Source organism: Panthera tigris, chromosome A2 (assembly GCF_018350195.1).
Source record: "Panthera tigris isolate Pti1 chromosome A2, P.tigris_Pti1_mat1.1, whole genome shotgun sequence".
NCBI classification, from domain to species: domain Eukaryota; kingdom Metazoa; phylum Chordata; class Mammalia; order Carnivora; family Felidae; genus Panthera; species Panthera tigris.
The window spans coordinates 97,550,237-97,566,089 of record NC_056661.1 but is presented as its reverse complement, the minus strand read 5'-3'; the positions used below and the strand labels follow the sequence as shown (position 1 = coordinate 97,566,089).

At 40.2% G+C, this 15,853-nt stretch overlaps 1 protein-coding gene across 11 annotated transcripts in view; it reads right to left on the bottom strand.

Annotated features, from left to right (window-relative positions):
- Positions 1 to 15,853, bottom strand: part of PPP1R9A (protein phosphatase 1 regulatory subunit 9A) — a 323,173-nt gene that overhangs the window by 4,353 nt on the left and 302,967 nt on the right. For 5 of the 11 annotated variants that reach the window (XM_042966701.1, XM_042966692.1, XM_042966687.1 and 2 more), the window contains 4 exons: positions 7,716 to 7,914; positions 5,551 to 5,670; positions 3,381 to 3,563; positions 1,825 to 2,023 (listed from right to left, as the gene is read on the bottom strand). In XM_042966701.1, coding sequence (XP_042822635.1) covers positions 1,825 to 2,023; positions 3,381 to 3,563; positions 5,551 to 5,670; positions 7,716 to 7,914 — 701 coding nt within the window. Of the gene's footprint in view, positions 1 to 284; positions 2,024 to 3,380; positions 3,564 to 3,802; positions 4,706 to 5,550; positions 5,671 to 7,715; positions 7,915 to 15,853 lie in introns of those variants that run through there. The other 6 variants (XM_042966738.1, XM_042966750.1, XM_042966716.1 and 3 more) reach the window with 5 other exon arrangements.

Here is a 15,853-nt window from a genome sequence, read left to right as displayed (position 1 = left end):
TACTCTGTCACTGAAAAGGAAACAGGCCTTAGGGAAAGAACAGCATTGTAAATCTCTAGTTCGGCCAATTCCAGATTTCAGATATTCAAGCAAGCAAAAAAAAAAAAAAAATCACAATATTCAAAATACAAGATGGTGCTATATGGGCAAGAGCCCTTTTACATTATCTATGACCTGTAACCTTCAAAAGCCTTCCCTCAAGCTCTGTGTATACAACATTTCTAGTGAAAGATATGGACAGAGGTCCCATTCCCCCCGCCCCCACCCCCACCATTACCCCCACCATGTAGTAAAGGAAGTAAAATACAAGTCCAAGAATTTATCTGGCCTCAACTCTTATTTTGAAACTCGTCCCTTGGAAAGTGGATGACCTTGTTTTTACAGCCAACGTAGGAAAGACAACCAGAAACACAAGCATAAAAAGCAAAACAACAAACAACAACCAATCATTTGAAATCTCTCCAGATAAATTTATTTTCGCCTCCTTCTGTCCTAATCTCCTACACTTGAATTAATTTGATGAAATACTGAAATCCTTAATAGTGGGTTTAAAATAAGTATTAACTGTCTCCACTGGTAGACTGTATCCTGTGTACTCTCTTAAACAAACTTGAACCGTAAAGTGGAAATCTCTAAAGAGTGAAAGAGAATGGCTCAGAAAAACCATTCGAAACATCTCTAAAATGTAACTGTCAGCTCTCCTTTACGGGAACATTCTGTGTGCTCAATAAAATAGCTTCTCTGGTTGAACGTTACTCAAATCTAAATTTTCTCTAACTGGTATTTCTATTTTTCTTAAAAGTACATTTGTTAAAACACTAACTGAGCCCACTTGGGAAATCTTAAGTAGAAAATATGTGACAAGTTCCTGATTGTGTCACAGTCAGGCCGAAGACTAGCCAGAATGTTCCCCAAGAGAGGAAACCTGAAAATGTTGGTTTCCTTAAAAATCAATTTCCTGTTCAATTTGTTGGGGGAAAAAGGAACTACGTTATGTGTGTCAGTGTTGCCGAAGTACTGAACATGCAGCAGTAGCAAAGTAAACAATGGATCCCAATATCCCATGGCTGTGCTAATGTCTGATTTTTTTCTTTGTTCGGCTAAATCTGGAGGATAAATATTACTCTCAGAACCCCAAGGTAATACCCACATCCACATTCTTAAGGCTTTTTGCTTCCTTCTGGGGTTAACAAATAACTATAATTCTCTTCTCTCTTTCTGATGCCCCGCAAACAGAAGAGTTTGCTTGCCTTTGGCCACAGTACGTAATCATGTTACAGAGCACCCATGTTTCTACAGTGGGGTTGTCTCACTGTCCAGACACAAAAATGAGGGGGAAACTTTCCCACATGCTGGGGTAGATTCTGGAGCCCAGATCTCATGGCAGAGTGGTGCTGTCGGCCATGCAGATATGTGCTATTGCCCAGTTTCAGGATTCCCAGACTGAGAAGTCACGGCCCTCCATTAACAATACCTGGGGTGTTTCACGCTTTTGTTGGGCAGGGTGACATCCATTTCCCAAGCAACACAACCCACCCAACACAACACAAGAGCATAGTAAGAGAGAGAGAAACACAGCTATTTTGCATCTTTCACAAATGAGATCCTTGGTTTGGGAAGAAACCAAAGGAGGCTTGGGATTATTTCAGTAGGCAAAAATTAAAATAGTATTCGATTATTGCAGAAAATGCAGTTATGCAACACATGGTTTCCCCCATCTGCCTAGCGCACATCACCCCTGCCATCAGTTCCTTAATCCTCCGGAGAAGAGTGGGGCAGGAAGAGGGGAGACTTGTCTGAGAGAGGGTGTGTGTTACTGCTCACCAGCGCCCTCTGTGGCAGCTGTCATCTTTTCATTCTTTTTAGACTTCCTCTGCATTTGTTCTTGTTCCTTCCTCCTCAGCTTTTCTCTTTGTTTTTCCATTTTCTCTTGGGCCTTCCGAGCCTTCTCTAGAGATACCTTCATTTCCTTCAGTTTTTTTTTTACCACTGCTCGGTCCTGGGATGACGTCATTCCCAGAGCCTAGGAAGGAAATACATAAACAAATTGAATTTGAAAACCAGTGACCTCTCTGCTCAGGAAGAGGTTGATATCACAATATGTTCAAACTCAAGAACTAATTTAAACATAATCAAAGAGGTAAGAAACTAGGAAAAGCTGATCACATTTGCCAAAAATCTCCATACTTGGGGGCTGAGCTTTATTTGTTCTTTGAAGTTCCTAGCCCAGGAGGCCCTAAACCCCATTAAGTAAGTGCTTTCCAAACTGGCAATTAATGGGTGAATGAATTTTTAAAAGGGGGCACAGTTCTGCTTCCCCAACCTTTGGGTTGTAGACATTTACAAGCAAACATATTGCTAAACTCATCAATATTTTTAAAAGATAAGAGTGGGCACCTGCTGCCATAGAAGCCTCCAAGAAGGGCAGGGAGACTGAAATGGCTTCCTTTCTGCCAATGTAATCATTTACAATGAGGACCAAAAATGTCTTTGAGGCTGGAATGCTCATGTCAGCATGACTAGCCATTTTCTCCCTGTAGGCAGACCTATAAAGGAATCCTGTTAATGAGGAGGCTGCTCGATGAGCTTGGAATTCAGAATAAGGGGAGTTGGTTGCGTACTTTAAATGTTTCATGACCTTCAGAATCAACAGCAGGATGCATCCATCTCCCCAACAGGGACAGCCTTCAATGGGGCCTTCATATTCACAGACTATTGATTGATCTCTAACCTTTTCAAGACTGTCAAGAGATACTCATCTGCCCTTCAGCCCAGCAGGGGGCTGAGGTTGGGGGTGGGGAGCCGAATGTAAGTTCTTTTTGCCCTTTTCCACAGGGGTAGGTACCCCCTCAGTCTCTAAAAGGGATGAACTGGACAGGTGAAATGAGAGTGGGATGGAGCGGGGGGAGACACGGCCTGCGCGTACTTGGGGAAGAAAGTTCTGTGGAGAATATCATCCCCGTTTTGGAGAGGTGTGCAGGGAAGAGTAGGGGCGGAGAAGAAATGAATAAAGACGGAAAGATTCATGGATTTAGGTTTTAACTCTAATGTGATGAAAGAGAGTCCACATTGGCCATTATTACAACTCATACTACACAGGAAGTCAGTAGAGTTCATACATGGACCATGTGTTGCTAGGGGAAGCAATGGAGTGAGTCCCTAGCTCTCCTACTTGGCAGCCTACTGTTTGGCTTAGAATCCTTGACGACTTTCCAAAACTTCATTTACTACTCAGAAATAATGCAACGTCCTTTCTGCTGACCGTTGATGAGAATTACCTCTCAGATATGCAGAATGCTCTTATCTAATGAAAACATTTTAGGTGCTATGTGCAATACAAATCATACCTGGTAACCTAACACAGACATATAATTCTTTACCTTAAGTTTATTTCCATCCAACTGCAGGAGTTGCTCTCCAGTGATGTTTTGGGCACTGAATTCAGATACATACTGCTCCAGATTTAGGCTCATTAGCCAGTGAGAAACCTGCTGCACGCTCCATTCATGAACGGCCCGATTCTGACACTGACTGTGTTTGGGAGACTGTCCATCATCAAGGATCTGAGGTAGGAATGTTACGCAGCGTTGTTAAAGGACCAAGATGCTAGGGCTCGGCACGGCTTATTACGCTATCAAAAGGAATCTCTTGCCTACTAGAGCCACATTTATTTTTAAACCATAAAATGATTAAGCTATGGTTCTAGTTGTGTGTGTGACACACACACACACACACACGTAATTATCACCTACATTGTTTAGGTATTTGGAAATTTAAAAATTCCCCCAGATAAAGCGGCATTATTAATGTAGGATGTTTTGTATTGAAAAATACACTCCAATGTTGCAAGTCTTACGCTAGAACACTTTGGAAAGATTGTGAGATGCAGAAAACGAGTATTTCATTAATCTCTATATGCAATGCATCACTCTGCATGTAGCCTCGGATAAGACGTTGGAGATATATAAAAATACATTTAAAAATATTGAGGTATCTTTCCCTTAGAAGGGGACGGCATTACGTCCTCAAGCGTTGTTAGGGGAAATTTCACAGCCATGATTTCATGTGAGCAGCAAGCGAACCTGTGAGGAAGGGAGGGCAGGTAATGTCCATAATGACTTTTAATAAACGAGGGAAGTGAGGCTCGGCAAGTCTACAGATCTGTCCGAGACCCCGCAGCTAGCAACCAGTAGAGCTCAACAGGTAGTGGTTTATTCCAAATCTTAGGCTCTGCCCAGCGCAGAACATCGCTTTTAATAGTGCAGAGGGCAGCTTGGTCCCTAGCACCTCTAAGCTGAGAGGCGATGAAGATGAAGACAGGTCTGGGAGGAAAGACAAGGGTCACCTTGGGGAACACTGACAAGGGGATGGGGTAAGCCGAGATGAAGGCAAAGGAGGTGGAACAGAATGGACCGTGTCAGGGTAATGGCGATGGGGGATCAGTCGAGGGACTCTGGAGGTAGAATGTGGCGATCCTCTTGACTCAGAAATATCTTTTAAACTTAGATAGAGACAAGGGCAGAGAGTGAAACTATTTAGGACAAGGGAATCCTCCACCATTACACCAATACAGACACCAGTATTCTTGCATCGTTTGAGTTTTAAATTATTTTGCAGAGAGAGAAGAGAAGGTTCGAACAATACCACATAAGCCACCACACGCAGCCCACTGATAGCTCACCTCGTCATCTATCATATCCAGGCTCTGAGTGAGGGAGCAACAAAGGAATCAAAAAGAAAAGTGTTATAGAAATAGGAAACACAACATACACAGTACAAAGTTTTAAAATTAAAATCACGCCAAGCCTGAAGAGTATGGGCAGAAACATTTAAGAGAAAAAAGTTTCATAAAACAAAAATCATGTTAGAAAGAAATAACTTAGAACAAATACTCGGAGCAACAATGTCTTTATTTACAGTGCTTCTCTCCCTCCCACCCCCTGCCCTAAATACTGGTATTTGTTCCTCTCCTTACCTCTTGGGGCACTAAGTCAATCACTAATGTAATATCCTGCTTCTCTGTACACATTTATCTTCTGGGAATTCTTGGCAATGCTAATTTGACCCTGGCTTCTAAATAAGTGATTCTCACCCAGTTTTCCTTCCTTTTGGGAACTGTATACCTCTCTCTGTCTCCACTGCAGAGGTTCTCAATGAGGGGCCATGCCCTACTCAGAGGGAATATCAGAGTCCTGGGGCAGAGGTGATGGTGGGGGGAGGCGAGTGAGAAAGAGGATGGATAGTCTGTCAACTCCCCTGATTCCTGAGCTGTTCCCTATGTGTGCTCTCTAGTGCCCAGGCTCCCATCCCCACCCCTCTGGTTAGCATCATCTCAATTACATCAGAGAAAGGCAGAGGAAGTCCCTGGAGGGCTTAAAGGGCTCGGAAACAGTCCTTTGTCTTCACGTTGAGATAGAGAGGGAGAGAAATCATGCTTTCCTATCAAGCATGAAACCATGATCCCAATGATTTATAAAAAAATCTACTTAAGAACGTCTTCCTGGTGGTAGGTGATGGGAACAGTGGAGGATCTGAGCGCCATGAGCATACCTCATCTGATGACAGCACTAAGGACTGGGAGAGCCCTGTAGTTTTGGGTTCTGCTCCTAGGCCGCTCAGGTCTGCCGAACTGGTGCTGCTGGGACTGAAGTCATCATTGAAGGTAAAATTCTGTAAAAGTAGATGAAGCTCAGTGTTAAATGAGCACAGCGAGGGAACCAGAGGTAGGTATATTTGCAAGTTCTAAAAAGCCTCTCTTTAAGTAATCTGAGGAGAAAATCATATTTGGTTTGGTGATGACCTTCAAGTGGCAGTGGTCGAGAGCACTGTGCCTTTTGCAATTGATGGGGAATTCTGGGTGCTTTCTCCATCAGATAAGAGGATAGGTGTTTTGGAGAAATGATTCTTTAATCTATCTTCAAGGATACGGCATTCATTATCCTCTGCAACTGCTCAGAGGAGTAATATTAATAAGCCTATCTTCTTTGACCCTAATTGTGATGAGTAACAGTGCAAGTAAAAATACAAGATGGTGTGGAGAGCCTGAGTTATTAGGAACAGATGGCCATCCATATTAGAAAGGTAGCTTGAGCACCCCCTGGGAAGGATCGCTTGCTGTTGGCCATGATAAATACTGCGAGAAATGGCAGATCCTCCCCTGGATATAACCTTCAAGACGATGAGTTCTGGGGGAGGTCACAGTCTCAGTGTAAATACACGAGTAGTTACATACTCAAACACAACTCTCACACAGCATCGACAGAGCACCAAAGAGGCTACAGAACAGTACAGAACAGGTACACTTTCCAAATAATCACCTGGGTGGGGGGGGGGGGGACTGGGCAAGAGGTGGGGGGAGGGGTGTGAACAAAACTTCCTCAGATCTTCATTAAAACGTTCAGTGGATATTAAAGTCAAATACGTTCACAATGACCACATAGCTGCATTCGTGAAAATGTCTTACACCAAATCTGGAGTCTCTCCGTGGCAAGATAATAGTAGAGTTATTCCAACTACATTTAGATTTCTCAGATCCAGTACTAAAAATGTTACAAGATCAGAATGATCTACTGCTGCCCAGACTTTCTTGCTACTAATTCTAGAATGACTGGCTTCCTAGGAACTCGAAGCCCTTGGCCAACACCATCTTGTTTCATATTCCACTTCCATAGGGATTGGACTGTTAGGTTTCCATTAGGTTCCCTTGCCACTGGGTTCAGTCGGTTGTCAAAAATAAATACCATGCCAGAGGCTGGAGAAATCAGTTCCAAACAAACCCCAAGGTCTGCTAAAACTTCAGACATGGAAACGAAATCCAAGAACGTGGAGAGCTAGGCTAGTAGAACATTTAAGCAGGAGAGCATTTAACACAACACATTACTATTTGATATTGTCAACAGAGACACAGCCCCAAACCCTGTCAAAACCCTGTGAGCTGTTGACCTCAAGAAAAGAGTTAAATTCAAGTAACATTAATCACACATTTCTGTTTGAGAAAGAAAAGCAAACACAGATAAAAGGAGACCAAACAACATGTGAAAGTTAGCCACCGTATGTGCTTCAATAAAATGTTAGATAAGGTTTGCAGCGTCATGCTGGAAATAACCATTGTGCATTTGAAAACAAACAACATCCATGCCTTGTATTTTCTAATTCTGCTAAAGTTAAGAACTTTGGTGATGAGATTATAAGTTTTTCAACATGGAAGTTTTGATTTAAAAGAAGATATAAGCAAGGGGGCTATGGCAGCATTGGTTTGTTTTAAAGAGTTTCATTTAGATATATTGAACACGTATTCAGTCCCAAATTTATTTGTTTTCCAGTAAATCTCGAAGAACGCGGTAAAAATAGTCTTGTAATGTAATTTAAAGTGGCATACTTCGTAAACAGATCTATCATACTGGTCCATGACTCAAATGCATCTTTCCCAGCATGGCTTAACTGTCAAACTGAGATTAAACAGCAGTATGTGAAAAGACAGGCAAATCAAAGATTAACGTACAATCTAGAATGGAACAGAATTAAAGAAGGTGATGGTTAACGGAGGCTTTCTTTCTCCCCACACAGGAAATACCATGCATGGTTTATTGCAGTGTTATCACATTGGTTTCTCAGGTCCAGAGTAAACACACAAGTTGAGAATGCTTTCCAAAGACTGAAGAGGAGGAAGGATTTGGGGTTTTCTTGTTTGCTTTTTAAATCCATGTGTTGTCTACCTTGGACCCCTTTTTATCTGAAATTAGAGTTTCAGGAGAAGGCTGAAGGGGACTTGTAGGTGAAGGCAGGTTTCTGAAGGAATAGGATCCTTTTCGGCTTTCGTTAAACCACGAGAAAGGCATGCATGGTGAGCGGGTGGTGACCTGCGCTGTGGGGGATGGCTTCGGTTTCCAGTGTTCCAGCCTGCCTCTGAAGATCCTGTATTATGAGACAAATGGGCACGTTAGACAAAGAAAGGGCAGATGTGACACTTGTTAAACTGAATTCTGAAGGGACTCTGAATCAAGTTCGAAGAGTTTGAGATATTGTTCTACACAACAGAGGAAAAAAATTGCATTTTTTACTAGGACATTAAGCTTAGTAGCTACCTTGTTTGAATTGAAATGGATTCTACAACAATGGTCAACATTTCCCCGCCCCCACCACCTTTTTTTTTTTAAGTTGCACAGAGCCCCACGTGGGGCTCAAACTCACGAACTGTGAGATCATGACCTGAACCGAAACCAAGAGACAGATGCTTAACCAACAAAGCCACCCGCGTGCCCCGCGGTCAACATTTTCATAGTGCTTTGCCATAGTGAATTCTTAGGAAATTTGCCTGATAAATGGATGTGGGTGAATTAAAGTCAGGGCGGGGCACCATCTTTCTAGAACTGCTACGAGGTTAACCATTGCAGCAGTCCCCTTATTTGGGTGACACAGCAGTGCCTTACCATTAGTGCCATTAGCTCTTAGCCAGCATTCTTTCCTGGCCTCCTCTGAACTCATGCTGCCAAGAGTATGAGACTTTGGAAAATGATGTATTTAAATACTTTGGAAATGTCAGGGCTTATGATGCTTGAAGCAGAACACATCCCTTATTGCTTTTTCATCATAATCTGAGTGCCTTTTTCTAGGAGGAGACCAGGCCACAAGTCTTAATACCCCACTTGGAGGTCCAGGGTCTACCACCTCTAGAGTACATGGCCTTGGTCTTCTCTTTGCCTCTATTTCCTCCTGTGTAGAACGTGGGTATTTTATGTGTCTCCTATGTAGTTGTTAAGAATTACATGAGATAGTATGCGTGAAAGTGCTTGGGAATCTGTGAAAGTATGAAGGTCTATGGTTATTGTTTAACATTGAAAGGATTCAAAGTCATTTGAGAAACACAGTTTGAAGACTGATATTCTTATCAGTGCAAGTACTTGCATATTTATATTTATCTTTTGGTTAGAGAAAAATAATTACCAAGAGCTGAGGCAGGAATGGACAGCAGTTAATGTGTATCTTAGAAGAGGTCAACCCTCAATATGTCCCAATGGTATTTGCTACAATGTTTATTATATGTTAGCTGTTGATGTCATGCCAACAAGGAGATTCCTTTTCAGTTAAAAGTGCCTCCACACCACAGCCAGACAACTCAGGACCCACAGGCTACTCAACTCTCATTTCAAGTTTACATAACTAGTAGAACACTCCTAACAGTCCCTGTTTATTTCCAAAGACTACTCTGAGAATCAAATGGGACAATAAATGTAAAAGCATCTTGTTAACGGCAAAGCAATATACAAATATAAAAGGATTACAAAAATAACGATTAAAGAGAATGGAGACATCAGTGAAATTTTGGTAGAATATTGAGATCGTAGTTTGGATGAGTAAAATACTTGGTCATTTAAAGATTCCAGAATACCTGATGATTATGATGGTGAGTTCCTTAAAAAACAAACAGACAAACAATAAAAGGGACTGTAAGGATAAGACAGAAAGCCCAATGAGAGATGTTGGTCAACCTTCAATTTCATCCTAAAGTCTAAATTAAAAAAAATTCTGTATCCTTAATTCTACTTACTTACTATGAAAAGATGGGGCAGAGGGGGTACAATAATTGAACTTGAGACATCATACTAGCAGAGGCAGACTGGTATTCTGCAAGAAGCACTTTTTATTCCTGGGTCATGGACCAGTGCAGTGTTTCCCAAACAAGTCTGGTAAGAATCATCTAGGGCAGATGCTCAAATACAGATTCATAGGCACCTAGAATTCCTGAATTCGAATGTGGGACAGAGGAAGGGAGGAGTTTGCCTGGAATCTATATTTTAACACATGTCTGAGCTGACATTTAAAGTTTTTAATAATATCTACATTTATTTATATTATCCTGGATGCAAGGATGAGGTTTCTGGAGCAGAACAAGTTACCATTTGCTTACAGAAAATGATTGCACTGGTTCCCCATGCCCTAATGTCTTCTTTCTAGAGGGACACAATGAAAACCAGTTGTCATCCCATACTTGGTCTACACTGTAGGTAAGGAATCTAAACAATGCCAATCTGGGTGATTATATAGGAGAGGGACATAGTGCTGTTCTTACCTCCCCTCTGGCAGAGGGAGAGAAATCTTATCTCTTCAGTGTAAACAAATTCAACTAGGGAAGGATCTTGGGTCCTTACCCTTCAGAAAGTAATATATTGTCTTGGGGGGAGATAAGACCAACAGCTCAGGCTGAACAACCCTGGGAATGTCTCCATCAAGCTGGGTCTCATCCTCTCTCCCCATCCTACTCCTTGAAACTTTACCTCTGGGGAGGTAAATCTGTGCAGTTCTCACTATCTATCCAGTCATAATTTAGCTTTTGAGGCTTGACTTTGAAGCTCAGGTCCCAGAGTCCAGTAAAAATGTTCAGAAGCCTCTAACTGTGCAGAAACACAAAAATATTTTTTCTGCAGTTCCACATTCTTATAACTGGACATGTTTGAGATAAACTGGACCTAAAGATTATTTCCCCCTTTGGTTACAAACTTCTGGATCAATTAATCAAAGTATCATGGAAGCTTTTTTTTTTTTTTTTTTTAAGAGTTCCACCCATAATTCAAAAAGGCACAGTAGGGCTTAAATATATGGATATTGTTTTAAAGTTTATAAACAGGCTATAATTAATGACAGCATGGCTATCTTGTCCTACTCCCAGTGAACTGCCTTTGAAACAATGCTTTTGGGACAGCCACCACCATCGCCATTTTTCTTTTTAATAGGCGGGAAATAAGAATATTTTTGCCTACCTGCTGTCATTCGAATGCCTTATTTGAAAAGGACTTTCAGTTCAACATCTATTCTGACCATACAACATTTTAAACAAAATTCAAGACCACATCTAATTAAACTTTTTCATAAAAGCCTCACTTCCAGGAAAATATTCAAGACTAATAATCCCATGACAAATTGTACGTGCAGCACTGAAGACAGATCCAGAGGCCATAGTGAGTGTGATGAATCACATCATGGATGCTCAGATTCCAGTGACATTCAGAGGCTTTCTTCTCCAGCTTTCCATGCAAGATGATGGAAGAAATGGAGGAGCAGTCACGTAGAAAGCAAAGAAAGCCTACTTCTAAGGAAACAACCATGGTCCTCAAAGCTGCAAACCACCAGGTCCTGGCCTCCTTTGAAGAGGATTTTCCAGACTGACTGTGCCCCTGCTGAGGCTGTATCCTGTACCCCTCATTTCTTTGTGTAGCCTTGACTCTAAAACCCCATGAACTGATATAATCTCTGTGTGTTTCCTAGTATACCGAATGGTTAGTATGCTTCCATTTGCTTGGACCCAAAGTATATTCACTTAAAAAAGCAAACTCTCCATTACTTTATAATTACAGATCCATCAGCTTACCAGACATATTTTCTAAAATAAATACCAATGTCCCTCTGGACAATATGAATTCTTGGGCCTACAAATGGAGCAGAGAGAGTTTGGAAATCGTCATGCCTTACTGACCACTCAGAGTCTGTTTCACTTTGTGGAGAAATCTGTCAAGAATAACATAAAATTCTTCCCTTTCTTTCTCCTTCCTTCCCTTTCTTCCCTCCCTCGCTCCCTCCCTCTATTGACTTTTTTGACTCTGAGAGCTGGTTATGGTGTAAGGTGCATAAGCTTCATATAGATCCTTAATAATCCCCTTGAAAAATCAAGATTGGTAGAAATGAATGTTTACTGGATCTGAAAATAGTTTTCAGAGGGTCAAAATAGGTATGTGTTCTGTAATTCATCTTCTTTTTTAACTTGTACACCAAAGTCTCACTATCATTTTTGGTAAAAATGCAATTACAAGTCACGGATGTAACCCCGATTGTTTTATTGTTAGTAACTGAGAAAAAGAATGGCTTCAAATTAAATCTCTGTAATATTAAATTGCCAAGGGGGTGTGTGTGTGATGTGTGTGAGGTGGAGGGAGTAATTGTTTCCCGGCATTTAAGTGGTTTATAGCTCACAACTCTAGAGAGCAGCTAACCCAATTCCATACATCTTGAAACCAGTTCATCCTGGGGACAGCACCCCAAAGTTAAGTTGCCCAGGTAAACATTCCTTAGTAATTTTTTTTTTTTTGGTTTGTCTTACATTAAATACAAGGTGTGTGAAGTTATTTGGAATAGAACTGAATGTCATCAAGATAAGTTAGGAGTTCAGGAACTGGCAGAACATAAACAGTATAAGCATAATATAGACTTTAAGCAGGTAGTTATGGAGGTTAATTAGAGAAAGTTAGGGGCAATCAGAGGAAGGGTTGCAGACTTCCATTTACTCAAATCAGATCAAGTAATTCTGTAAAGTTCTAACATCCACCAAGGAGACTGAAGTTTTAAAGCCAGCTCCTTCTGAAGGGCACTTGGAGACCCTGACAGTTAACAGCTATGACAAGTAGGTGTCCATGTGCAGCTTAGGCCAACCACCCTAGACACATCCTGCTTCCAGACCCTGAGTTACGGTCTAAACCTCTAATTCATAACTGATAGCCCATATGAGATGGTAACTGTTTAACCTTAACTTGTGACAGGGTTTCTGGACATGCTAACCACAGAATATGGTAACTTGGCACAGCAAATATTTTAAGGTACAGGAATCTGACAAATGGTAGGTACTCTGACCTCCCCCACTGCTCCCGAAGCAGGTCATAAGACCCTTACATAAGAGGTGCCCTCCCTATATACCTGGAGGAAAGGAACATCTTTATCTCTGTAGATGGAGGGACACTTAGAGAAATCTGAATGAATGAATGAATGAATAGGCCTTGCTAAGCTCCCCACTGTTTACTACTGTTAGTTCATACCCTTATGTTCTATCATATTTTCCAAGACTTTTCAGTCTTCAACAAATCTAGCATTAAAATGCTCAGGCTTAACTGCTTCTCTGAGTCTTCATTTCCTTATAAAGTTTCCTGCACCACACAAAACTTAAATTAAATAAATCTGTATGCTTTTCTCTTGTTAATCTATCTTCTGTCAATTTCATTTACAGGACTCCAACCAAAGAACCCAAGAGGGTAGAAGGAAAAAAGGTTATTTTTTTTTTCCTCCTCTACATTCATATGAGATGGAGAAACTGTTCCTTTAATGAGTTCCCTCCATATTGGGAAGGTTTTTTTTTTTTTTTTTACATTTTAAAAAAATATTTATTTTTGAGAGAGAGAGAGAGAGGCAGAGACAGACACACAGTATTCGAGGCAGGGTCCAGACTCTGAGCTGTCAACACAGAGCCTGACACGGGGCTTGAACCCACAAACCGTGAGATCATGACCTGAGCAGAAGTTGAATGCTTAACTGACTGAGCCACCCAAGGGCCCTGGGAAGGCTTAAAATGAAACATCAAGAGGATTATGTAAAAAAAAAAAAATTGATATTATCAAAATAAAAATGTTAGGTTTAGGAATAATAAATATATTGCTGAGGATTTAAGAAAATTTGTATTATTAGAAATCTGAGAGAGAAGTTTGTTGATTCTATCTTAATACGATTAATTGTTTAAGATGTAAAATAACCAAATTGATAAGACCACTGGATGTTTACAGTCACTATGTTACCATTTTAATCTACTAGATTTTTGAGTTTTTTCAAGTGGAAAAGCGTTGACATGTTAGGAATGTAAAAGTTTGTCAAGTTTCAAGCGCTGGCAAGTACTTAAAAAGAAAACTGAATAAATTACATTTATAAATGCAGTTTTCTAAAATCAGGACAGGCAATTATGGGGGGAACAAGTCTGTGCTACTGAGTCTAAGCTAACATTATTCAGAGGTCTCCATAAAAGTGACTGCTTTTATGTTTTTACAAAATTTTACTAGGTGTATAAATAAAACAAAAAGATTTGTAAGTTGAACTGAAACTGAAAAAAAGGTTAAGTTGTAAAAACTGGAGACTTTAATAAATTACTTTTAATTTATAACACAAATAATCCCCTTTTTAAGAATAAAGCAACCTCTGGTCATGAAAAATATCAAGTGAAGGAGAGAATCTGCAGAAGTTATACTGTCAAAATTAAGCACTCTGTAGGAGCTTTACTGAGTTTTCATCACCATTGTTCATGATTTAAACATTTGCTTTAAAACTTGCCAGGCTTGGGGCGCCTGGGTGGCTCAGTCAGTTACACGTACGATTTCGGCTCAGGTCATGATCTCATGGTTCACCAGTTTGAGCTCCACATTGGGCTCTGTGCAGACAGCTCAGAGCCTAGAGCCTGTTTTGGATTCTGTATCTCCCTCTCTCTGCCCCTCCCCTGCTATCTCTCTCTCTCTCTCTCTCTCTCTCTCTCTCTCTCAGAAATAATGAATAAACTTTAAAAATAAATTAAATAAAATTACTTAAAAAAAAAAAAAACCAACAACCTGCCAGGCTCAAATTATTTTGCTATTTTCTAATGGTCATTCTCTTCTGGCCACTTACAATAGCATTTTTGTTTCCTATTTTTTAAAATAATTTTTGAAAAATGTTTATTTATTTACTTTAAGACAGAGAAAGCAGGTATGTGAGCAGGGGAGGGGCAGAAAGACACAGAGAAAATCCCAAGGAGCTCTGCGCTGATAGCCCCAATGAGGGGCTCGATCTCATGAACTGTGAGGTCATGACCTGAGCCGAAATCGCAAGTTGGACACCTAACTCACCAAGCTACGCAGGCGCACCTTTTAAAAGTGTACTTTTAATATATTTTTTAAAGAGAAATGTTGGCTCTTCTGTGGGGTGTCTCTGTTAGGCAGAGGCGAGGTGCTGTTCTCTTCAGGCACATTTGCTCGTCTTGCTCATCAACACTTCTGAAAGGGACTGTTTCCACTCCAGCTCAAGAGCAGAGGCTGTGTGCCCTTGCTCAGCAACAGGGCAGAGCTGCCCTCCAGGCACATGTCACTGGAATGTTCTCAAACTCACTCTAATGCCTTGATTTACCTAAAGGTTCCTTGAGAGAAATATCTATGAAGGGTTGTCTGAACTATAATCCCCAGTCCACTCATTCTTCAAGATATCACTAAAATTAACAATGGATGAACACGATAGCCAGAAAAATACATACAGAGAATACTTTGTTTTACATTCCTCTGATCAGAATGGTTTTAAATAATAATACTAGTAATGATAACTGTTGACATTTATTAAGGACTTGAAACGTGCTTAAATGTGACTCTCAATCCTCCTGATGACCTGAAGAAGTATGAATATTTCCATCTTACAGATGAGGAAACGGACAGACAGGTTAAGGAACTTGCCCAAGACGTTAAGTGGCAGCTATGACTGAATCCAGGCTCTTTACTCTGACATCATGCTCTTTGCTTTTACTGAAAGCCACTGTTATACTTACTATGCAGTTGTTGTTGAAGATTTTATATTTTAAGTACCAACCTTACTTTTTGCTTTACCTTTTTTCCCCCTATCCAATTTGCCTTTAAAATAAATTATGTTATTGTATCTTTTGTACCTCTGTGTATAAACAAATTATATTTGGAACACAGAGGAACAGGTATAGATTTAAAAAAGAATAGACGAGAAGGAGTACACATATTGTGATGAGTGCTGAGTAATGTATAGAACTGTAGTTGAATCATTACACTGTACCTAAAACTAATATGATACTGTATTTTGATTATACTTCAATTAAAAAAATAAAAGAATAAACAAACATGAAAACATGCTAATTTATAGATCAATGAAATGACAAGTTAGAACTCAAAAAGAAGATGTTTTACATAGAATCATACAGATCGACACTATCCAACAGAAATATGAAGTACATATATAAATCAAACTTTTCTGGGAGTCATATAAGAAAAAGGTACAATTAATTTTATTTTATTTAACCCAAAATATTCAAAATATTATTATTTCAATATGTAATTGGTATTAT